Raw genomic sequence first — 25,303 nt, 5'->3', positions numbered from 1 at the left:
ATATTTCTTTACCTTACTGGTGTCTGTTGCTTGACAAAAGAACGATTAGAAAATTACAAATCTGACAACAGCTTCCAATCTGATTAAAATCCGATGTAGATGTTTGCTGATCGTTCATTGCTATTTTACCTTCGTTATTTTGCCTGAATTGACCTTCTTGGTACATGTTTACATTTTTTACCTTGCCTGATCGCCTCCTCTACGATCAGGCTAAAAAATGTAAACATGTACCAAGAAAAATAATATCAGGCAAAATAACGAAGGTAAAATAGCAATGAACGATTAGCAGACATCTACATCGGATTTTAATCAGATTGAACAGCTTCCAGCTACAGTCATTGCAATATTGAGAGTTCGGTCGACAACTACCAAGCCACATGTTTATATTGTAACTGATGTCGCCGCATACTTAGGCCTTTCTTGTGTATTAGAACAGTGGTGTAGCACCACGGGTGAAATCATAAAACTTTGTCCGGAAAAAAACATTTCATGTACTGGTTATAAGTTGGCATAAACATATTTGTATTGATATACTCATCTTTACTATCACACTTTGGTTAGCTTGCTATTCTTCATTCAGGACCATCAGTGTATAAAAAAAACCATTGAAGTCGGCAACGAATCATAAATATTGTTATTGTGATTGATGTACCACATCGCCCACCCCTTCAATGAATCGGCCTTCCATGTAACGTTTACGTGGTTCACTCATCATACCATGTCTTATACCGATCTGATTAAAATCCGATGTAGATGTCGGCTGATCGTTCATTGCTATTTTACCTTCATTATTTTGCCTGAATTGACCTTCGTGGTACATGTTTACGTTTTTGTCCTGATCGGTAGAGGAGGCGATCAAACATGTACCACGAAGGTCAATTCAGGCACAATAACGAAAGTAAAATAGCAATGAACGATTAGCCGACATCTACATCGGATTTTAATCAGATTGGTTTTATACAAGTTGCAATAACTGTAGCGTATATTGTGATTTTGAGGGTTCTTTCCTCTGTTTTTGTACCTTTTTCCGTTCCGATGTTTGACTGGAAGCAATCGCTACAATTTCTCCAACGGTAACTCAAATGGACGAGGTCACACTGAAAACGTGAGTGACATGTCAGTGTACTACCCGTTTCAAAATGTTGCTACTTTTGGGTTTTCCTCACGGTCGAATTGCAGAGCCAAACTTACGCGAAATATTAGGAGAACAACAGGTTAATTTGCTATTTCGTTATTTGATGGGCGATAATGCAATATTATAGCGTAAAGTTACGGGGAATGACAGAAAATCTTTAGTCAGTGGTTACGATGCCTATAGACTCTATCCTTTGCAACAATGCTCTACAATTCTGGCCCTCACTTCCGGTTCTAAAACAGCGCCCCTAGTGGCCAAACAATCATATCTTTTATCTTTTCGGGGCTTCTTCGATAACCGGAATACGGCGTATTAGCCTGAACGATTTGATGTTGTGTGGTTACATAGGGATTAGCCTGAATGATTTGATGTTGTGTGGTTACATAGGGATTAGCCTGAATGATTTGATGTTGTGTGGTTACATAGGGATTAGCCTGAATGATTTGATGTTGTGTGGTTACATAGGGATTAGCCTGAATGATTTGATGTTGTGTGGTTACATAGGGATTAGCCTGAACGATTTGATGTTGTGTGGTTACATAGGGATTAGCCTGAATGATTTGATGTTGTGTGTTTACATAGGGATTAGCCTGAACGATTTGATGTTGTGTGGTTACATAGGGATTAGCCTGAATGATTTGATGTTGTGTGGTTACATAGGGATTAGTCTGAATGATTTGATGTTGTGTGGTTACATAGGAATTAGCCTGAATGATTTGATGTTGTGTGGTTACATAGGGATTAGCCTGAATGATTTGATGTTGTGTGGTTACATAGGAATTAGCCTGAATGATTTGATTTTGTGTGGTTACATAGGAATTAGTCTGAATGATTTGATGTTGTGTGGTTACATAGGGATTAGTCTGAATGATTTGATGTTGTGTGGTTACATAGGAATTAGCCTGAATGATTTGATGTTGTGTGGTTACATAGGAATTAGCCTGAACGATTTGATGTTGTGTGGTTACATAGGGATTAGCCTGAATGATTTGATGTTGTGTGGTTACATAGGAATTAGCCTGAATGATTTGATGTTGTGTGGTTACATAGGAATTAGTCTGAATGATTTGATGTTGTGTGGTTACATAGGAATTAGCCTGAATGATTTGATGTTGTGTGGTTACATAGGGATTAGCCTGAATGATTTGATGTTGTGTGGTTACATAGGAATTAGCCTGAATGATTTGATGTTGTGTGGTTACATAGGAATTAGTCTGAATGATTTGATGTTGTGTGGTTACATAGGGATTAGTCTGAATGATTTGATGTTGTGTGGTTACATAGGGATTAGCCTGAATGATTTGATGTTGTGTGGTTACATAGGGATTAGCCTGAATGATTTGATGTTGTGTGGTTACATAGGGATTAGCCTGAATGATTTGATGTTGTGTGGTTACATAGGGATTAGTCTGAATGATTTGATGTTGTGTGGTTACATAGGAATTAGCCTGAACGATTTGATGTTGTGTGGTTACATAGGAATTAGCCTGAATGATTTGATGTTGTGTGGTTACATAGGGATTAGCCTGAACGATTTGATGTTGTGTGGTTACATAGGGATTAGCCTGAATGATTTGATGTTGTGTGGTTACATAGGAATTAGCCTGAATGATTTGATGTTGTGTGGTTACATAGGGATTAGCCTGAATGATTTGATGTTGTGTGGTTACATAGGAATTAGCCTGAATGATTTGATGTTGTGTGGTTACATAGGGATTAGCCTGAATGATTTGATGTTGTGTGGTTACATAGGGATTAGTCTGAATGATTTGATGTTTTGTGGTTACATAGGAATTAGCCTGAATGATTTGATGTTGTGTGGTTACATAGGGATTAGCCTGAATGATTTGATGTTGTAGAATGTTTAATGGTTGAGACTGAACACAATCATAATTTCTGCTTACAAACATATAAGTACATATATGCAAATTGTCAGTTTCCTACTACTGGGGAACTACTATCACATACATGTAAGGTGTACATGAATAGAAATCACCATGAAATTGACATACACATTAGTCTAGTTCCTATACAGTATCATTATGATTTATACCTTCACTCACACTGTGGTTGTGGTTAAGGTGCTGTTAGAAACCCTGTGCACAGTCTGGTCATCCAGACTACATAAAATACAAAAAATCACAATTTGATCTTCTACATGTAATTAGTAAAGATTGATTAATAACTATGTACAGCAACACTACATTCTACATTACCTCTGTTCCAGGTCTTCTTTCTCCTTCCATGAGATTAAATATTTCATTACATTCTCCTGAAATCTTCAAATAGGAATCTACAACATCATTTGAACTGTCATCCTCTTTCACCAATTGGATAAAATTTGTAAGTGCTATAAAGAAAATCCATATTATGTTAATGAGAAACCACTGCCGACTGGTAATGAATCAAATGACAACTCCACAACTCCGGTAAACATAGCATTTTCCATCCGAGGTGGCATGGTAGTACACATACCTGGGTACCTATTTCCCCATAGATCTACGCAACAATTTAACATGACTAAAGAGATGGGGTGCATCGTCGCAAACCACGGCCTGTTTTACGGCAACGTTCTTAACGAGTCTCCCACATTTCGACGTGTAGTGGTAGAAATAATAACAATATAATAATTTTCACATCAATGCTATTGTATTGAGGATTTCGATCGTGACATGGAATCACGTCTTTCAGCAAAGCAGTTCAACAATTTGAGGTTTTCAGGATTCAACTCACAGAAAGTCTAGGAAGACCATAGTCCTGCTTGCATACGGAGTAATCCGGGACTCGATTCTGATAATTGTCCCTCCTACCTCCGTGTTTAGAGTCGAGTCAGCAATATAGACCCGTGCACCGCCTGTAAGCAGGGCTAGGAAGACGACCACTGAACAGCTGTATTATACACATATATACTGTAGAATTGAACGTACCTGGCAGTGCTTTGGTGTGTTCTTTTAATTTGGATTTGAACTCAAAAGCATTAAATTCTCCCTTCGATCGCTTGCTTGGTACACGTTTACCATCTCCATCATGTGGGTCCTTCCCCAATTTCCTCTTTAAACGTGTATTTCCACTCATATTCAGTCAGTTCAACATCGATACAACTCTAGCTCCAGCTACAGTACAGCTGACGAAAACACGTGTGGTAATCAGACCCCTTAAGTTACATCAGAAAGAAAGCGAACGTATCAATCGCACTGAATGCTGGGAGGGACTCTGTTGCGCATGTGTATATTGGAAGCGGACATTTTGAAAGTTCGCTACGGTTATTTGGATTGTAGTACGTTTTCCACGAACAGTATACTATAATATAGCAAAATGCAAAAAACAACGTTTGGTTCAAGAGGTAACTTTGGACTCGGAGCAAGTGGTCGTGTGTCGACAGGAGGTAGAATGTCTACAGGTGCCTTACGAGTTCGAAATGATGGTATGTACACATTTCAAAATTGTGCTTGTTGTTTGCAGTCGCCAGTCGGGAGCTGGAGTTGAGAATTGATTCTGATTGTCCCTTTCACCAGACCCTCCGCTGTTGATGGAGGGTCTATGCTTTCACGCGGTCCTTTCACAGGGCGCCCAGGCTTAGTTAGTTATGTTTACGAAAAGAAACTGAAACAGACAGACGGACAAATATTAAATAAATAATGACAAGTACATCAACAACAGTGTAATTACAAATCATTCTCGACAACTAGAATGTTGTCGGGGGAAACAGGTCAGTTGGACCACCCTCCACTGTCTATGGTTGGACCCCTCGTCAATTGGACTCTTATTCGACACAAGCCAAACACATTATTATTAAGAAATAGATAGCACAAATACGAGTGCACTCGAGTGTAGTCTGTTTGCAGTTTGGGTGTGGGAAAGGTATCCACCGTAACATTAACAAGAGTAAAGTGTAGAACGGGAGCAGTCTTGCGCTGGAGTCTTGCGAACGGTTTCTAGACACCTAGCTGGACCCTTTGCCATCTCGACCCCCGTCATCTCGACCCTCTATTGGAATGGTACTGGACATCTCGACCCTCACACCCTGGTCATTTCGACCCCTTTGATAGAAGCTTTCACAAAATAATTTAAACATATATTAATTAAGTAACAGTATAGAAAGCAGTCGAGTTTGAAGAAAATATCTTTGGAATTCGGAATGATGGAATCGTTATGAACCTAAAACTTATGAACACACCCTCCTAGGAGGCGATCAGGCTAAAAAATGTAAACATGTACTACGAAGGTCAATTCAAGCTAAATAACGATGGTAAGATAGCAATGCACGACATCATTAGCCGACATCTACATCGGATTTTAATCAGATTGGGGTCGTCCCAATAGAGGGTCGAGATGACGGGGGTCAAGATGGCAAAGGGTCCTTTGCGCGAGTATATTTACATTGTATGAAAACCGGGAATCCACTCATAGAAACCTACATGCAAAATCCGTAAGCAAAGTAAGACCTATTACAATATTACATGCAATTTGTGCCTATGATCGTTCATCTCGATTTCCAACCGATCTTGGATCTATTATCTCTATAATAGATCCATGAACCGATCAAAAAGCTCTATTAATTATTGTGTCATCACAGCCTAAGATTCAAATGATAAAGTACAAACTTTGACATGTTTGATAGGATTACCATTGTTACCCAGTGAAGTTGCATTAGAGTTACTATTAGTCCTGCTTTCATACATGTACCGTTGTACCTCAGACAACTAATGAAGCAGTGGTCTGATGTTGTATGGAGTAAGTCGTCCCTTCCTTGTCAGTACTATAGACCACTCATGCACCGTCTGCAAGGAGGACTAGGTTACTAATAGTGTGATGTAGTCATGATTGCGTTTGCTGATTTTAGTTATAAATATAGATGTAAAAACACAAGTGTAAAGTTGGTCTCAGAATCAGATTCTGAATCAGATTCACATTGGAGGACAATATGAGGCCAGCTCAGCTGTAAATAAAAAACGTAAGTTACAAATTATTACAGCTAAATGTGTTGTTGTCTTGTTTTGAACACAGCAGCTAGTCTTACAGAGCTCAGAAGGCTCATGACAACATACATCATTCAGAGACATGCTCAGCTAGCTCAAGTTCAGTATTTGTTTTATTTTGTTATGTCAGGTGCAGTAACACGATCAGCTACCAAATCAAGTCTTGGTCCAGGATCATCAGCAAAACGTCGTTCTGGTACTGGAAAACCATCGTCCTTAAGGAAATCCAACATTCCAAGATTTGGTTTAGGACCAACAACTAGCAGGTATGAATGTCATACCATGGAAGTGGGTGACCCTTCCATGTTCACATGATGTATACAGCACATGTACATGTTACTTTGTACATGTATGGATAGCTCTGGAAATATACGCTACAGGGTTTCGACACTTCTTCTCCCCTCTGTTATGGTTCCTCCCTATCTCTAACAACTAGACCACCCATACCCTTGCTAATGACTGTAAAATACAGAATTTTAAATGACTAAATTCAACCTATGTCATGTCTATTCTGTCAATTTTTGTCTTCCGTTTGCTTGAGCCACAAAACTTACAATACATGTATGACAGCTGCTGAAACGTGTACAAGGTTGTAAGCATGTGCAAAATTGAGCTAATCTGTTTGCATGACTTAACTTTGTCTGTTTGCATGACTTAACTTTGTCTGTTTGCATGACTTAACTTTGTCTGTTTGCATGACTTAACTTTGTCTGTTTGCAGCGGTAAATTTACAACTTGTACTGTAATAGTTACATACATGTATAATATAGCATTATTTTTTGCGTATGTCTGAGTTTTTTTTACCCTTTCTTGGGTTTGCAATTTTTGAGTGCAAACTATAATGTCATCGTAAATAGATCAGAACCAAAAATGAATGTGACAGTAAGTTATTGCAGCTATGGACACTACTATGATTGTGAGTCCAACAAGTCGAGATCTAAATGCTCCTACTAACAATCACCATTGTATATTGACTCAAAACACTGTATTTCTGGTTAATGTTTTTGTTTCAGTTGCCAATATTGTTGCTAACACAATGTCTGGTATTATGTACCTAGTCCTCTTTCTATCAGGGAGGTATTTCTTTTTACACAAAATACTACTAGTCGGGAAAAACAGGACCAGCTACAAATGTAGCTTATCCAGGCCAATAATAGTAAATATACAAATGTAAACTTGCAGTCATAATTCAAATGGTAAATAAATAAATAAATAAATAAATAAATAGAACCATAACAACAACTAAAACATTTATAGAATACTTACTTTTATCTCAGTGATTACTATATTTGTCAGCCAAAGCGTGCAAAAAAAAAATATGCCAGTGTTAACAATAAAAAACTGCATGTGTGATTGTATGATAACTAAGGGTTGTAATTACATTGTACTTACAAGTAATACTTTGGCTTTTCAGGTCAGCACTCTTTATCAAACTGTCAATTTGTTGGGTTCACCACTAGATTGCACCATGGTGACGACATGAATTGATGATCGTAAACATGATGCAATTGGCATTCCCCTTTGTACCAGTAAATGATGTAGCCTCCCTGTCTTCTAATGTGTATACCATGTGACTGTTGTGTTATTTTACATTCATAGTACTAGACGGTCAAGTACATACAGTACAGGAGGAGGTACTTATGCCAACCCAGGTATTGTGAAAGACACTCGCCCACTGAGTAATAAAGACTACATGAGACAAAACATTAAAACCCTTCTTGAGGTAAGTCAATCAGTTAGGAACTTTGGTTTACTCATCATAACAACTTGTTCATTTTTGCAACGATTTTAAAACCTTGATAACAGAAAGTAAAACTCTGGTGAACTGAGCTGTGTACATACTCTACTGTGCAGTGTTCTCCACAATAAACTATCATTTTAAGCATTGAATCATTACCTATAAGATACTGTACTTTTACATGTACATGTACATCTGAGTAATTATTACATGTACATTGTACATATGTATATGAAAATAATCAAATAAACCTCATAATCTACATGTACAGTGTACCTACTGTTTCTACATGTGTTGTGTTAAATATTGTCACTGAAAGGTAACTTGTAGTTTTAAATATCGAAAATATTTACCCTAACAATAGTGACAGTAAAAAGTTTAAATCTGTTGAGTTCTCGCATGTTTTTACCAATTCCCTTCACCAGACATTATGATACAAAATATGGATAACTATGCAATTTGTATGAGGTCCCCATCCTCACCCTCCCCCACTCCTATTAACAAGTACCCAAAACATTAATTAGCATAATAACATAGTGGTGGGCAACCTTGGTAAAATGATTTCAAAGAATGAAATGAGATAGTACTGGTATACATGCATTCACTATTCTAATTAGATTGGAAGATTCACTTTACTAGTTACCAGGGTTTTTACAAAATTACAAAATTGTGTAAACAAAATTGAAGTTCAGAGTATGGTCTAACTTAACGTCATTCCAGTTTAATATTGTTGTTCCCTATCCTCAGCAAAACAGTATCTGTATCAATGGATAAAATGACATGACATTTGTGTGTGTTTTTTTTGTATATTTACAAAAAAATTTGTTTTTGTACATCTTTGTTTTAGTTCTTGTCAGAGAGAGGTTATCATCACACACTGTCTCCAAAGAAATTGATGAGTGGCCCAACCACCAAAGACATTGTTTCTATCTTTGAGTTTTTGTTTGAGGTGATGAACAATACTTGTAATCTTAATGGCAAAGGGGTCAAGTTTGAAGATGAAATCCCAAAGCGATTAAAATTGTTAGGGTGAGTACTGAAAGTCAGTTCTATGCATAATAATGATATTGGCTGAAAACTTTTACAAAATATAGCTAAAAAAAACTCACTGACCCAAAAGATCTATAAAGCTAGGAAATTTGCAGGCTGTACATTTGTATCTCAGGTAACATTGTTGAACAAAGAATTACTAACAACTCAAAGTGCTTTGAAATGGACAACTACTCAATATAAACAGTCATTCTTTGTATAAAAAAATTAAAAAACACTACTAGACTAGACTGGAACCAACTGGACAATAGTATTGTGTGCACTAAATCTTGTGACACCTTTAAAATGGCAGTCACTGTCAAAAACCATTCTGACTAAATACTCTCCCCCGGTGTGTTATTCCTTACCCAGGACCTACCGTAACTATACAGATGCAGATACTGGTTAATCAAGGCTGACTATTGGCTGAATAATTTTAGCTACCCAAGGCTGGCTATTGGCTGAATAGTTTCAGCTAAGCAAGGCTGTCAATTGGTTGAATAGTTTTAGCTACTCAAGGCTGGCTATTGTTTGAATAGTTTTAGCTAAGCAAGGCTGTCTATTGGCTGAATAGTTTTAGCTAAGCAAGGCTGTCTATTGGCTGAATAGTTTCAGCTAAGCAAGGCTGTCTATTGGCTGAATAGTTTTAGCTAAGCAAGGCTGTCGTCTGAATAGTTTTAGCTAAGCAAGGCTGTCTATTGGCTGAATAGTTTTAGCTAAGCAAGGCTGTCTATTGGCTGAATAGTTTTAGCTACACAAGGCTGACTATTGTCTGAATAGTTTTAGCTAACAGAGGCTGACTATTGTTTGAATAGTTTTAGCTAAGTAACTATGGCTGACCCTGTTCATACCAGTACAGTAGTGTTTAATTGTAACAACATTTTTATATATAGCCTGTTAGTGGAAATATAAAATGTTACTGTATTCTATCCTGTCAGAGACCCTCCAGTGTAAAATGTTACCATACTTTATCCTAACAGATATCCTGTAACCATCAGTAAGAGTTCAATGTTCAACATGGGAAGTCCTCACACCTGGCCTCATATCCTGGGAGCTATCATGTGGTTAGTGGATCTGATCAAGGTATGAAACTAGCAATGTATTCTCATCTAAGGGTATTATGTTAGTAGATCTGATCAAGGTATGAAACTAGCAAGGTATTCTCATCTAAGGGTATTCTGTTATTACATCTGATCAAGGTACATAGCAATGTATTCTCATCTAAGGGTATTCTGTTATTAGATGTGATCAAGGTATGAAACTAGCAATGTACTCTCATCTAAGGGTATTCTGTTAGTAGATCTGATCAAGGTATGAAACTAGCAATGTATTCTCATCTAAGGGTATTATGTTAGTAGATCTGATCAATGTATGAAACTAGCAAATTATGTATTCTCATCTAAGGGTATTCTGTTATTACAGGCAGCACTGTATTTCAATGTATAACACTGTCTTTATTTGTACATTCTTACAGGCAGCACTGCATTTCGATGTTGAAAGTATACTGTATGCACCAACTAAAGGATTTGATGTTGATGACGAAATGCAAGATCGTAAAGTAAGTCTCTTTTTATCTCTAAATTGTAAGTACATGTACATGTACACCCACTAACACAGTAGGATGGTTTCTGTCATTACACCCACTAACACAGTAGGATGGTTTCTGTCATTACACACACTAACACAGTAGGGTGGTTTCTGTCATTACACACACTAACACAGTAGGGTGGTTTCTGTCATTACACACACTAACACAGTAGGATGGTTTCTGTCATTACACCCACTAACACAGTAGGATGGTTTCTGTCATTACACCCACTAACACAGTAGGTTGGTTTCTGTCATTACACCCACTAACACAGTAGGATGGTTTCTGTCATTACACCCACTAACACAGTAGGATGGTTTCTGTCATTACACCCACTAACACAGTAGGATGGTTTCTGTCATTACACACACTAACACAGTAGGATAGCTGTTTCCCATCTCACAGAGTTTATATTACATGTTTGCCACCTTTTTGAAGTGGATACTGTGACGCGCAACTTTCGGGATGTTGATAGTAATTAATGTAAAAATACAATAGTCAATGCGCTGGTTCAATTTTGAAATACCAGTATATTCTGTTAAGTACGGTTATTAACAATTCCACCAAAAGCTAGTGCAGTGTATATATACAAATAGGTGTATGTCAACCAGTGTTTCTGTACATACAATGTACATGTAACTTCCAAGAAATTGTTCTATTAATATAGAAATTTCACCAAACAGAAAAAATCATTCATATTTGTATTATTTATGAACAACGAATCTGCCCTTTAATACAATGTTTATAATTTGTATTTGAATGCTATGGTTTTATGACAAAATCCAATATGCCCCACCCCACACACACACACACACACACACACACACACACAGACACAGACTGAGTGAATGAATGCAGCGCTACTTTGGAAACTTGGATCGGAAGTTGTGGAGGTTGACGTTTTTATGCTAGCGCTGCCTAGGAGCTTAGGGTTGGATAAGAAGTGGATGAACCCATTCCTTGACTAGTCAAGATGGGTGATTATATGAATTATTGATTAATTCTATATGCCTCTATTTTGGCAATGCAATCTACCCTTCAAATAGGGTTTTGTAAGAACACCTCCACGCTAGTCTGCAGCATTAGAAGTGTGTAAAACTAGGCACTCAGTGTATGATGTAATCACTTTCTTTTCCCTCAGGCTCTGTTCACTTTCTTTGAGAGAACTTATGATGACTTTATGAGTGGTACGGACACGTTTGAAGTTCATGAACAACAACTGGCAGATAGTATGAGTAAGTACAAGTATTTATCATGTATTTCTACCATGTACAATGAAAAATGTGTGTATTAGTACAGTTTGTAGAATGAAAAGTGTGTGTATTAGTACAAGTATTTATCATGTATTTCTACTATGTACAATGAAAAGTGTGTGTATTAGTACAGTTTGTACAATGAAAAGTGTGTGTATTAGTACAGTTTGTACAATGAAAAGTGTGTATTAGTACAGTTTGTACAATGAAAAATTTGTGTATTACTATTAGTACAGTTTGTATAAAAGTGCTAATACCTTGTCAAATGTTACTTTTGAACAGTAATTGGAAATGAATACAATATTTTGATCTGTCCACTACCAGACCTCAATGATTGATCACACAATAATGTTATTATTCAATATTAATTAATGTTTGTCTCTAAACTTATGCAATAATGCCATTAACACTGAAATCATTGAATGATCAAGGTCTATAGTACTAGTAGACAATAGACAGATCAAAACGTTGTGTTCATTTCAAACTTACCATTCCAAAGTAACGATATTGTACTGTACTATTGATTCTTGTAACCATTAACAATATACATGTATTCTCATAGGCAAAAGTTATTTTTTCCAAATTTTTTCTTCTATGTTTGACTGATTGAAATTGTCAAAATCAATATAGTCTTATGATGTGATTGATCATTGATGTCTATATTACCTTTCATTTCTATAAAGATATCACAGTTGCCTAAATATTTATTATTGATTGTAGACAATACTGAATTTATGTTTCTGATGTTGACTACTAATACATAAGGCAATAAAATACATGCCTTAGATAATTACTAAGGTTGCAGTGTTTTCACTAAACATCAGCAGATTTGTAACTCTTGTGTTAACATAACTTATTGGTCTAATTGCCTGTGGGGTATTTAGAACTCTGGTTTGTACTGTCTTGTATTAAAATTTATTGGTCAAATTGCACCTGAGGTATTTGTAACTCTGTTTTGTGTTGTCTTGTATTAATAGAACTTATTGGTCAAATTGCCCCTGGAGACTTGGATCAGTTGGAGAATGAAGTCAGAGGTTTATCAGCTGAACTGGAAATATTAAGTGTAGAACCTGTAAGTCCAATATGTCATAATGTCAGTATGTTTACAGTCTTGTTTACTTGATACTTAAACTGGATATGTGTTTATTTGAGTATAAAATGCAGAGAGCACATTGTATACTGGATATGTGTATATTTCAATATAAAATGCTGAGTGCACATTGTATACTGGATATGTGTATATTTCAATATAAAATGCTGAGAGCACATTGTATACTGGATATGTGTATATTTCAATATAAAATGCTGAGAGCACACTGTATACTGGATATGTGTATATTTCAATATAAAATGCTGAGTGCACATTGTATACTGGATATGTGTATATTTGAGTATAAAATGCTGAGTGCACATTGTATACTGGATATGTGTATATTTCAGTATAAAATGCTGAGTGCACATTGTATACTGGATATGTGTATATTTGAGTATAAAATGCTGAGTGCACATTGTATACTGGATATGTGTATATTTGAGTATAAAATGCTGAGTGCACACTGTATACTGGATATGTGTATATTTCAGTAAAAAATGCTGAGAGCACACTGTATACTGGATATGTGTATATTTCAATATAAAATGCTGAGAGCACACTGTATACTGGATATGTGTATATTTCAATATAAAATGCTGAGAGCACACTGTATACTGGATATGTGTATATTTGAGTATAAAATGCTGAGAGCACACTGTATACTGGATATGTGTATATTTCAATATAAAATGCTGAGAGCACATTGTATACTGGATATGTGTATATTTGAGTATAAAATGCTGAGTGCACATTGTATACTGGATATGTGTATATTTCAATATAAAATGCTGAGAGCACATTGTATACTGGATATGTGTATATTTCAGTATAAAATGCTGAGAGCACATTGTATACTGGATATGTGTATATTTCAATATAAAATGCTGAGTGCACATTGTATACTGGATATGTGTATATTTCAGTATAAAATGCTGAGAGCACATTGTATACTGGATATGTGTATATTTCAGTATAAAATGCTGAGTGCACACTGTATACTGGATATGTGTATATTTCAGTATAAAATGCTGAGTGCACATTGTATACTGGATATGTGTATATTTGAGTATAAAATGCTGAGTGCACATTGTATACTGGATATGTGTATATTTCAATATAAAATGCTGAGAGCACACTGTATACTGGATATGTGTATATTTCAATATAAAATGCTGAGAGCACACTGTATACTGGATATGTGTATATTTCAGTAAAAAATGCTGAGAGCACATTGTATACTGGATATGTGTATATTTCAATATAAAATGCTGAGAGCACATTGTATACTGGATATGTGTATATTTGAGTATAAAATGCTGAGAGCACATTGTATACTGGATATGTGTATATTTCAATATAAAATGCTGAGTGCACATTGTATACTGGATATGTGTATATTTGAGTATAAAATGCTGAGTGCACACTGTATACTGGATATGTGTATATTTCAGTATAAAATGCTGAGAGCACACTGTATACTGGATATGTGTATATTTCAGTAAAAAATGCTGAGAGCACATTGTATACTGGATATGTGTATATTTCAATATAAAATGCTGAGAGCACATTGTATACTGGATATGTGTATATTTGAGTATAAAATGCTGAGAGCACATTGTATACTGTATATGTGTATATTTCAATATAAAATGCTGAGAGCACACTGTATACTGGATATGTGTATATTTCAATATAAAATGCTGAGAGCGCATTGTATACTGGATATGTGTATATTTCAGTATAAAATGCTGAGAGCACATTGTATACTGGATATGTGTATATTTCAGTATAAAATGCTGAGAGCACACTGTATACTGGATATGTGTATATTTCAATATAAAATGCTGAGAGCACATTGTATACTGGATATGTGTATATTTCAATATAAAATGCTGAGAGCACACTGTATACTGGATATGTGTATATTTCAGTATAAAATGCTGAGTGCACACTGTATACTGGATATGTGTATATTTCAGTATAAAATGCTGAGTGCACATTGTATACTGGATATGTGTATATTTCAGTATAAAATGCTGAGTGCACACTGTATACTGGATATGTGTATATTTCAATATAAAATGCTGAGTGCACACTGTATACTGGATATGTGTATATTTCAATATAAAATGCTGAGTGCACATTGTATACTGGATATGTGTATATTTCAGTATAAAATGCTGAGTGCACACTGTATACTGGATATGTGTATATTTCAGTATAAAATGCTGAGTGCACACTGTATACTGGATATGTGTATATTTCAATATAAAATGCTGAGTGCACATTGTATACTGGATATGTGTATATTTGAGTATAAAATGCTGAGACAATATTGGGTATTCAAGTGATTGATGTTGTTAATTTACAGGACCAGTTAGCAGAACTGAGTAACAAGAAACAGTTATTGAAATGTGATTTGGAAAACTTCAAGACCTATGTACATGAAATGGAGGCTCATAAACAAAGTCTAGATCAACGACTACAGGAAAAAGAAGAAGAATTTCAGAGAGCAGGTAAGATCTTCTAGGAGATACTTGTAGGAGAAAGCAGGTAAGATCTTCTAGGAGATACTTGTAGGAGAAAGCAGGTAAGATCTTCTAGGTGAAAAGGAAATTTGAAGAAAACTGTCCAACTATTGTGTTTCTTTCTGAAGAAATCTGAAAGTGTATTTTCAGGAGATGAACAGTAAAATCCAAGTTGTACCAGTTTATGGATGAACAGATGGAAAATGAGGGAAGCCAAGTAATATGTTATACATTGAATATTTGATATCTCTATCCAGAGCTTGGAGAGAAGCAACAGTTGGCAGAGATTCAACGCCTGCAGCATATCTATGATACACAGGAATTCTCTGCCGCTGATGTAGAGAGAATTAACCGAGAGAAACGAGACTTGGCGAGACACTTGGAAACACTGGATAAAGAGAAAGAGGAAGTAGACAAACAGATGTGGGCAGAGGAGATGGAGATTGCTAAGCAACATGAGGAGGTATGTGAAGCAATCTTAGCTTATTTAGACTTTATATACTCAGTGTTCAATGTGTGTTTTGTTGGTTTGATAGACTTTGGAAGGGGGTAGGTTAGTCCACTAACTGTACCATTTCATTTCTGTCAGCAGAATGACATTTCTATGTATATTTTGACTACAGACTGAGAAACATGTACAAGAATACAATAGCCTGGCAAGACAGTTGAAATTGATCCCAGTCACAGCTGAGAATGCCCATGGCATTGATTATGAAATGAGATCACAATTCCACAACCAGCATCCTGACTTTGCCGGTATTGATTTCAATGGAACTATAAAGGTAGGTTTATGTTTGTTGTTTAACACGGACAGTGGATTTGATATCAGACTATATAGTAGAGGTAAGATGGTACAACATGAAGCCTTTAAAGGCCTATGTTTCAGTACCAGTCTTGGTATTACTACTTATTATCTTGTCAGTGAAGCCATACAGATTACTGAATGAGACTATTCTGTTGTTCAGGACCAACTTTTTCTGTGGCTCTGACAGACAACTGTTTTTCACTCCTCTAATTCAAAGTTGGCCTTTACCTTAATAAGGTTTAATCTGTGATTGGTTTGGAAACTGATTTCACAGACTTCTATCAAATTATGTTACTAGTAGAATCAGTTGTGAGTAATTTTATTGAGACTTCAGCTTTATTAGTGTTTGCTTGTTACAATCAGAATGGCACAGTCAAGTACTTTGCACAGTTGATGCAGTTTTTCTGTTTTTGGTTTGCCCATCACAGCCAGCTTTGATTCAACTCAAGAAGCAAGTGAGTGATGCAGTACATGAGACACAGAATAGATTCATATCTGAAGAGGAGGGACTTGATCAGGTACAGTATGCAAACTATAGTACTACAGACACAGACTTTGTGACTGACTTTGATAACATGCACTACATATTTTGATATATTAATCAATTATGTGTTGTCATTGACACAGAACTGAAGTGCTGATCGATGTGACTGTCTGCACACCACCCCACTCCCATACTTGCATAACACACTTTTTGTACTTTGTACTACAGTTGGTTGATATGACCAATGAGAGAGAGGAAGAGATTGCTATGTACACCACCAAGCTGAGAAGATTAGAAGCTGAGATTGAATCAGTCAGAGAGGTTAGTATGCATAGCTTGTCTCCATGGCAACATCTAACACAGTCCCTTACACTGTGCTATGTTTACAACAGCGCAGTATTCAGGTACAATTCTTGATACTGCATTTTACCTCATGCTAGAGAGTCCAAATATAACAAGAAAGTTGAGTTATTTTCATGTGTGTATCTATAGTAAATGCATGTGTAGCATGAAGAGTGGAAGTTATGATGTCAACCAAGGAATTGAGTGTTCATTATTTTTATGATGTGCCTAGAGATTTGACCAATCCACTAATTGTTGGTGGTCTGAGATTTGACCAATCCACTAATTGTTGGTGGTCTGAGATTTGATCAATCCACCAATTGTTGGTGGTCTGAGATTTGACCAATCCACTAATTGTTGGTGGTCTGAGATTTGACCAATCCACTAATTGTTGGTGGTCTGAGATTTGATTAATCCACCAATTGTTGGTGGTCTGAGATTTGATCAATCCACTAATTGTTGGTGGTCTGAGATTTGACCAATCCACTAATTGTTGGTGGTCTGAGATTTGACCAATCCACTAGTTGTTGGTGGTCTGAGATTTGATCAATCCACTAATTGTTGGTCGTCTGAGATTTGATCAATCCACCAATTGTTGGTGGTCTGAGATTTGATCAATCCACTAATTGTTGGTGGTCTGAGATTTGATCAATCCACTAATTGTTGGTGGTCTGAGATTTGATCAATCCACCAATTGTTGGTGGTCTGAGATTTGATCAATCCACCAATTGTTGGTGGTCTGAGATTTGACCAATCCACTAATTGTTGGTGGTCTGAGATTTGATCAATCCACTAATTGTTGGTGGTCTGAGATTTGACCAATCCACTAATTGTTGGTGGTCTGAGATTTGATCAATCCACTAATTGTTGGTGGTCTGAGATTTGATCAATCCACTAATTGTTGGTGGTCTGAGATTTGATCAATCCACCAATTGTTGGTGGTCTGAGATTTGATCAATCCACCAATTGTTGGTGGTCTGAGATTTGACCAATCCACTAATTGTTGGTGGTCTGAGATTTGATCAATCCACTAATTGTTGGTGGTCTGAGATTTGATCAATCCACTAATTGTTGGTGGTCTGAGATTTGATTAATCCACCATTTTAAAAAGTTGTTTAGAGATGGCAACATTTCAAACCCCATTTGAGCTAGGTCCTGTTCCATAGTTTTGTGTGTGTATTGACAATATTGACTGTCTAATTTGTGTACAGAGAACAAGCCAAGACTGTAAAAAGAAACAAGATGAATTGCAGTCCATGTTACAAGAAATACAGACTTTACGTACAGAACAACAAATGACAGTAGAAGATGCCGAGAGAGATCTAACTGAAACAAAGAGAAGGTAATTGAAATGAAAATCTAGGCATTTCATTTGGTTTAATGTCCATTTCAATTGATTTGTATCTGTCACTTGAACTAATACTTTTTAAAGTTTCATAGTGTTCAATTACTTCAAGTTCAACATTCATTTTAAACAATTACAGTAAATACAGTGTTATAGTAAACCTGTAACTCTGAAATTGAGTAATAGTCCAAATAAAACTGACATAACAGTCAGAAATTTTCATCATAAATTTGACTTTGGACTCTGAAGACATATTTTTCATATATTACTCTCAGACTGGTAATTGAGCCTTTAGTTACTAAGATAGACACAAACTAAAACTATTGTTAATACAACAGTGATTGAATGGACGTTGGTTTAATTATAGTCTCAGTAGGGAGATTTCCCAGAATTTAGTGACATAGCTCTATAAACTTGCAGTGTACTGTTTTGGGACTTCCAATGTTTACACTATCTTGATCACAGGGTGATTAAAATCGTACAACAGAGGAACTGCTATCACCCACTTGTCATATGTAATCTACCACATTGAAGAACAATAGTTTTAGTTTGTGTCTATCTTAGTACAACTAGTAACACTGAAGTAAAACACTTCCTCTATGTGCTACACTCATTTATAGTAGTGTAAAAGTATACTGTTTCAATTGGTTTATTTAGAAGCCTAGTATGTGGCCTTTCTAATGTGGTCAATTAGTGAATGAAACAGTATAGTTTTACACTTAATATGGATGCTATAAATGATTGTGGTACATGGAGAAAACACTTTAGTTTGGTGTTAACCGAAAGCTGAATTACCAGAGTTGTATTGACACTTTTTACTTGTAATTTCTAATCAAAAGATTTGATTGATTGATTGATTGATTGATTGATTGATTGATCTAGTGATTACTTACTGGATACTGTCTGTAAATAGAAAGTAGTCACAGTGATACCAACGTTTATACTATGACAGAACCCCATAGCGTGAGATTACAAGTTAGGCATACTTGGGGTAGTTACATGATTGCTTGCAGTGTTCTATGCAGTCATACTTAAAAAAATGGCCCTGGCTTTCTTGTACACAAATGATGTGTAAATTGATTTTTGCCAAGTGTCATACAGAAACAGCTTTAACTGGAATCCTGAAGGCATATATAGATAGATAGTGAGGTCACAGCACTTGTATAGATTTTAAACTAAAACTATATAAGGCAATATACATGTACATGTATGGCTAATATTATCATTTCTATCTCCCTAGATGTGAGCAGAGAATGGCTGAAATGAAGCAGAAACTAGAAAACTATGGATTGTTTATGGTGGAAGCTACCAGAATTGTACTCACTCACCATACTGATATTACAGTAAGTATTGTACTCACTCACTACACTGAGATTACAGTAAGTATTGTACTCACTCACTACACTGAGATTACAGTAAGTATTGTACTCACTCACTACACTGAGATTACAGTAAGTATTGTATTCACTCACCATACTGAGATTACAGTAAGTATTGTACTCACTCACCACCCTGACATTACAGTAAGTATTGTACTCACTCACTACACTGAGATTACAGTAAGTATTGTACTCACTCACCATACTGAGATTACAGTAAGTATTGTACTCACTCACTACACTGAGATTACAGTAAGTATTGTACTCACTCACTACACTGACATTACAGTAAGTATTGTACTCACTCACTACACTGACATTACAGTAAGTATTGTACTCACTCACTACACTGACATTACAGTAAGTATTGTACTCACTCACTACACTGACATTACAGTAAGTATTGTACTCACTCACTACACTGATATTACAGTAAGTATTGTACTCACTCACTACACTGACATTACAGTAAGTATTGTACTCACTCACTACACTGATATTACAGTAAGTATTGTACTCACTCACTACACTGATATTACAGTAAGTATTGTACTCACCACACTGAGATTACAGTAAGTATTGTACTCACTCACTACACTGACATTACAGTAAGTATTGTACTCACTCACTACACTGACATTACAGTAAGTATTGTACTCACTCACCACACTGACATTACAGTAAGTATTGTACTCACTCACTACACTGAGATTACAGTAAGTATTGTACTCACTCACTACACTGACATTACAGTAAGTATTGTACTCACTCACTACACTGATATTACAGTAAGTATTGTACTCACTCACTACACTGACATTACAGTAAGTATTGTATTCACTCACTACACTGAGATTACAGTAAGTATTGTACTCACTCACCACACTGAGATTACAGTAAGTATTGTACTCACTCACCACACTGAGATTACAGTAAGTATTGTACTCACTCACTACACTGACATTACAGTAAGTATTGTACTCACTCACTACACTGATATTACAGTAAGTATTGTACTCACTCACTACACTGACATTACAGTAAGTATTGTACTCACTCACTACACTGATATTACAGTAAGTATTGTACTCACTCACTACACTGATATTACAGTAAGTATTGTACTCACCACACTGAGATTACAGTAAGTATTGTACTCACTCACTACACTGACATTACAGTAAGTATTGTACTCACTCACTACACTGACATTACAGTAAGTATTGTACTCACTCACCACACTGACATTACAGTAAGTATTGTACTCACTCACTACACTGAGATTACAGTAAGTATTGTACTCACTCACTACACTGACATTACAGTAAGTATTGTACTCACTCACTACACTGATATTACAGTAAGTATTGTACTCACTCACTACACTGACATTACAGTAAGTATTGTATTCACTCACTACACTGAGATTACAGTAAGTATTGTACTCACTCACCACACTGAGATTACAGTAAGTATTGTACTCACTCACCACACTGAGATTACAGTAAGTATTGTACTCACTCACCACACTGAGATTACAGTAAGTATTGTACTCACTCACCACACTGAGATTACAGTTATTATTACATATGTACCATTGTGTACGTTGGTGTACAGTCAAAAATAAAACCGGTATTTTCACTGTTGGCTATGCAAATGAGATAAATTGAGATAAAATAGATCCAAAAGTAAAACCAATTCCTGATGAAAATAAGCAAATAAATGCATTTTTTAAAATGCACATACGTGTCTTTCCTGTTGTTACACACTTTTTGAACAATTTTTTGTTGGTTCATAATGTATTTCACTATTTTTCTCGACCATCGCAAGTTCTGGGGTATCAAATAACTATGCAAATTAGTGCCTTACCTATCAAATAACTATGCAAATTAGTTAGGTATTTTCACTGTTCATTATGCAAATGAGTAAACAACCTTTCGAACTACTTTATGTTTGTAAATATTGCCGGCAACCACTACTTTACAAATGGAAGATATTTCGGTGGATTCTGAACACAACGATTTGTTTAATTTGAATTATTTTGAACTTTCTGAGAGTGAATTTTATTATGATCAACAACAAAATAAAGCTGACCCGAGGCACGCGCCCAGCGACTACGGCCATCGATGCTTCGTACACATCAACAACGCCCAACAAATGCAGCCGATGGGAGATCGTGCAACACAATCCTCAGGACCATCAACCAGCCAGAACGCAGTCAATCAATTCCCACAGTTATGCGGAATGTTTTGAAAATACCCGTATTAGCGGTGGATCTTTCAATTTCACATTTCATGTCGCCGGAAACACCTCTGTCAAAGTTCTTGTCAGTGTGTTTACAAATTACATTATAAAACGCTGCAGACAATCCGTAATCTTTTCCGATTCTGATGAAGACTAACTTTTATAATATTGTACATTTTGAAAGATTTTACTGAAGTACTATAATATAGGACACTAAGAATACCACGCTGTTGAATTGTAAAATAATCGTGTATGCATTTCTTCTGATCGGTTTTGTGAATGAATCACAGCGGAGCTAGCTAGCGAGAGCAGGTCAACACGTAATTTGCATATCAATACTTATTGTTGTTGAAAACCAATCATCGCTCATAATTCACGTCTGTGACCTCTGCCTGACCTGAATGACATGAGCTGGTGACCTGATACATATTCATGCGAATATGTTGTTCGCCCTTCCCCACCTGCATTTTAATGCGTTTTTGGTGTACATATGTAATAATAACAGAACCCCATGGCCTCGCAATGGACGGCAGGGCATACAGAAGTTATTTTCACTCGTGATTCGGTTTATTCTGCTGTATTTTCACTCGCTATCGCTCGTGAAAAACGCGGCAGAATAAACCGAATCACTCATGAAAATAACTTCTGTACGCCCTACCGTCCATTGCGAGGCCATGGGGTTCTGTCATATTATTGTACTCACTCACTACACTGAGATTACAGTTATTATTGTACTCACTCACTACACTGAGATTACAGTTATTATTGTCTTTTATTAGTTGTCTACTACATTTCATTTCCAGTGGCACCATTCAACTGAACTTTGACAACCCAACTTTGACTCTATTTATTCAGTGTAATAAAATAAATAACACTTGATATGTAAAGACGATATCGTGATTTTATTGCCTACCTAGTACCCTAGGGCTGGTGATCACGACTCTCATATTCATGATACCCAAGCAGAAGGTGAGGGCATCATCAATATTGTGATCACAAACATCATCCCTAAATCATGTTATTATATGTCACGTATATTTTACCACTCCATTATGCATTGTTTTCAATGGAGAAAGTGATGATGATGTAGTGGTCCGTATATTACGGTACTGACCGAAATCGACCCGGAACTCTTTTTTCATATTGACTGAAATCAACCTGGGACTATTTTGACATGTAGAAACAAAACACACATTTCTATAAATCAAAATCAACATTTATTTGTGAGGACTACATGTTTATAAATGGAAATTCTGCTGTAAAAACATACTCACACTGCTACTATCAATTGCAACTTTGCAACAATGTCAGTTCATATAAACTTTGTAACAATGTGTAATGTCATTCCTGGTGTTGTCGCACACTGTGACAGTTCACGCTGCTTGCAGCTCATGATTTCTGGAAGAACGGCAAGTTATCCTTAATACAATGATGGTGACCAAAATGATTGACACACGACTGTGTTTGGAAGATTATGCAAATTAGTTGACCACACAACAATGTGTTCAAATAGTACTCATGCTATTTTAATATTAAATGTAAAATCTTGAAAAATCACAGTTCTAGTAAAAAATTCAGTTTTTTATTCAGCTTTAAAGTTCTCGACATTGACATTCCTTGCATGAAAATGAATTCCCAGGTGACATATAATAGAATATGCCAAAGGTGCAAGAATATGATGCATAGCAGAGTGCTGATCGAATCCTTGCACCAAGGGCATATTTTAATTTCAATATCAAGGCAATGAAATTGGCCTTGCTGGCATTTACATTATGTGTTTCACTATAGAGGTGGATTAAGTTGACTATGATTTCAACTTACTGACATTTTCCATCTTTACCTTTCAGGAACATTTCAACAGGCTTCAATCAAACGCAGAGAACATATTGGAACATACAAAAGCTATTGAAATACCTAAGTTGGATCATTCTGTATTTGATGAATAAGCTGAACCTGTAACCTTAGATTGGTTTTAAGTATTACAATCCAAATATAACCATTTACTTCAAACAAACCAAACACATCATGTACACCATCCCAGTTGTTGAACCAATTCTGGTCTTTTCAGTCAAAAACAGTGGACAAGTCAAGTCATTCACTGCATATGAAATTTGGTATTTTTAATGATTTGTATGGAAATTTGTTGTTTTTAGATAAACATATGTAATAATAACAGAACCCCATGCTACATGAGTTCCAATGTGGGTACTCACTAAACTCATGAAAATATGGGCACAGAGAACACTACAACTGAGCACTTATGCAAATTACCTGAGTACATCACACTTGCACTTACATGTTATACAGGGTTATGTCACAATATACATACACAATTTGTTGTACTATTCTGTGAAATGTCATAAACCACTGCCAGACACGTGTCATAAAAAGTGTAAATATATCATGTTATAATCAATTGAATGCTATGTTTTATATACTGCCAGATTTATTACTAATCTGATCTCTATCTATTCTACTGTCATCTTTTCCCTTGTCACTGCCAGATTTATTTACTACTAAATATTTATTTGTCTTTTTGGTTAGTAGTGATTTAGAGTTGAGTTGTTAATTTAAGTAGTTTAGTTGCATTTTTGTAGTAAGTAAAAAGCTAAACTTGGTTTTAAAACTTCTTGATGATGTAGTAATCTGTAACTGCCATTTTTTCAAGCTGCCAGAAATATTCATAATTTTCATGTCACCAGAATTTGTTGCCAATAGAGCAATTTATTTATCTTTCTTGTTACTAATAAATAGTTATTTTTTCCAATGTGTTTAGAGTAAATATGCTGAGTTTATAAATATACACTACACTGCCATTTTTTCACAGCCAAGTAATCATTTTGTTTAGAGTTTCTCTTACAAAATGAGTTTTTCTTGTCTAAAATGTGTATTTTAGACTCTAGATGTATATATATGTAGGTATTATAGTATAGACATGTACATATATTTTGTTTTGGTTGACAGAAATACAGAGTAAATACAAACAGTCCATGTTTTTAAGTGTGTGTAATTCTTGGTATGTTTTGTCTGTCATGTGATATGCATTGATCAAGACATTTGACCTCCAGAATGTATGTCAAGGTCAATACAATATTTTGCAAAGAAAATTCAACCCCTATAATGAGTACAGAAACTTCAATTGAGTGGATATTTTATTTTTATTTTTAAACCCAACCAGCCCATGAGGGTGATATAGAAATACCTCCTGCCCCATAAAAGTGCATGTGTACTACACCTACACTATATTATTTTCTGGTGAATTTCCTGACGTAGGCATAGATTATAAAACTCTTGTATGCTCCAAGAACTAAGGCGTTTGGATTGGGGTATGCATGAGAAAAGAAAACAAGCAAGAGATGAG

General features: G+C 35.8%; 2 protein-coding genes across 2 annotated transcripts in view; one reads left to right on the top strand and one right to left on the bottom strand.

Moving 5' to 3' along the window:
- LOC144432668 (nucleolar pre-ribosomal-associated protein 1-like) overlaps positions 1 to 4,210 on the bottom strand; it is a 51,115-nt gene extending 46,905 nt beyond the window's left edge. Inside the window, exons 1-2 of the mRNA XM_078120931.1 lie at positions 4,063 to 4,210; positions 3,352 to 3,485 (exon numbers count right to left, since the gene is read on the bottom strand). Of these exons, the coding sequence (XP_077977057.1) occupies positions 3,352 to 3,485; positions 4,063 to 4,210 (282 nt within the window). The remainder of the gene's footprint in view (positions 1 to 3,351; positions 3,486 to 4,062) is intronic.
- Positions 4,211 to 4,450: 240 nt separating this feature from the next.
- LOC144432665 (kinetochore protein NDC80 homolog) lies at positions 4,451 to 23,922 on the top strand. The gene is made up of 16 exons (XM_078120929.1): positions 4,451 to 4,559; positions 6,245 to 6,380; positions 7,720 to 7,837; positions 8,700 to 8,881; positions 9,862 to 9,964; positions 10,356 to 10,439; positions 11,611 to 11,704; positions 12,700 to 12,794; positions 15,187 to 15,331; positions 15,601 to 15,806; positions 15,967 to 16,125; positions 16,577 to 16,666; positions 16,861 to 16,953; positions 18,186 to 18,316; positions 19,560 to 19,662; positions 23,790 to 23,922. Exons 1-16 carry the CDS (start codon positions 4,451 to 4,453, stop codon positions 23,886 to 23,888), a joined length of 1,947 nt encoding a protein of 648 aa, XP_077977055.1. The 3' UTR covers positions 23,889 to 23,922.
- The last annotated feature ends 1,381 nt before the right edge of the window (positions 23,923 to 25,303 follow it).

This window comes from Glandiceps talaboti, chromosome 3, assembly GCF_964340395.1.
Source record: "Glandiceps talaboti chromosome 3, keGlaTala1.1, whole genome shotgun sequence".
NCBI classification, from domain to species: Eukaryota; Metazoa; Hemichordata; class Enteropneusta; family Spengelidae; genus Glandiceps; species Glandiceps talaboti.
The sequence above is the reverse complement of the archived record's forward strand: the minus strand, read 5'-3'. Positions and strand labels throughout refer to the sequence as shown.

Excerpts from the sequence above, each read along its gene's own strand:
- LOC144432665 (XM_078120929.1), top strand. The coding sequence starts at position 4,451 with ATGCAAAAAACAACGTTTGGTTCAAGAGGTAACTTTGGACTCGGAGCA. Across the intron at positions 6,381-7,719 it reads TTAGGACCAACAACTAGCAG|ACGGTCAAGTACATACAGTA; the intron begins GTATGAATGTCA and ends TCATAGTACTAG. Across the intron at positions 18,317-19,559 it reads CTAACTGAAACAAAGAGAAG|ATGTGAGCAGAGAATGGCTG; the intron begins GTAATTGAAATG and ends CTATCTCCCTAG.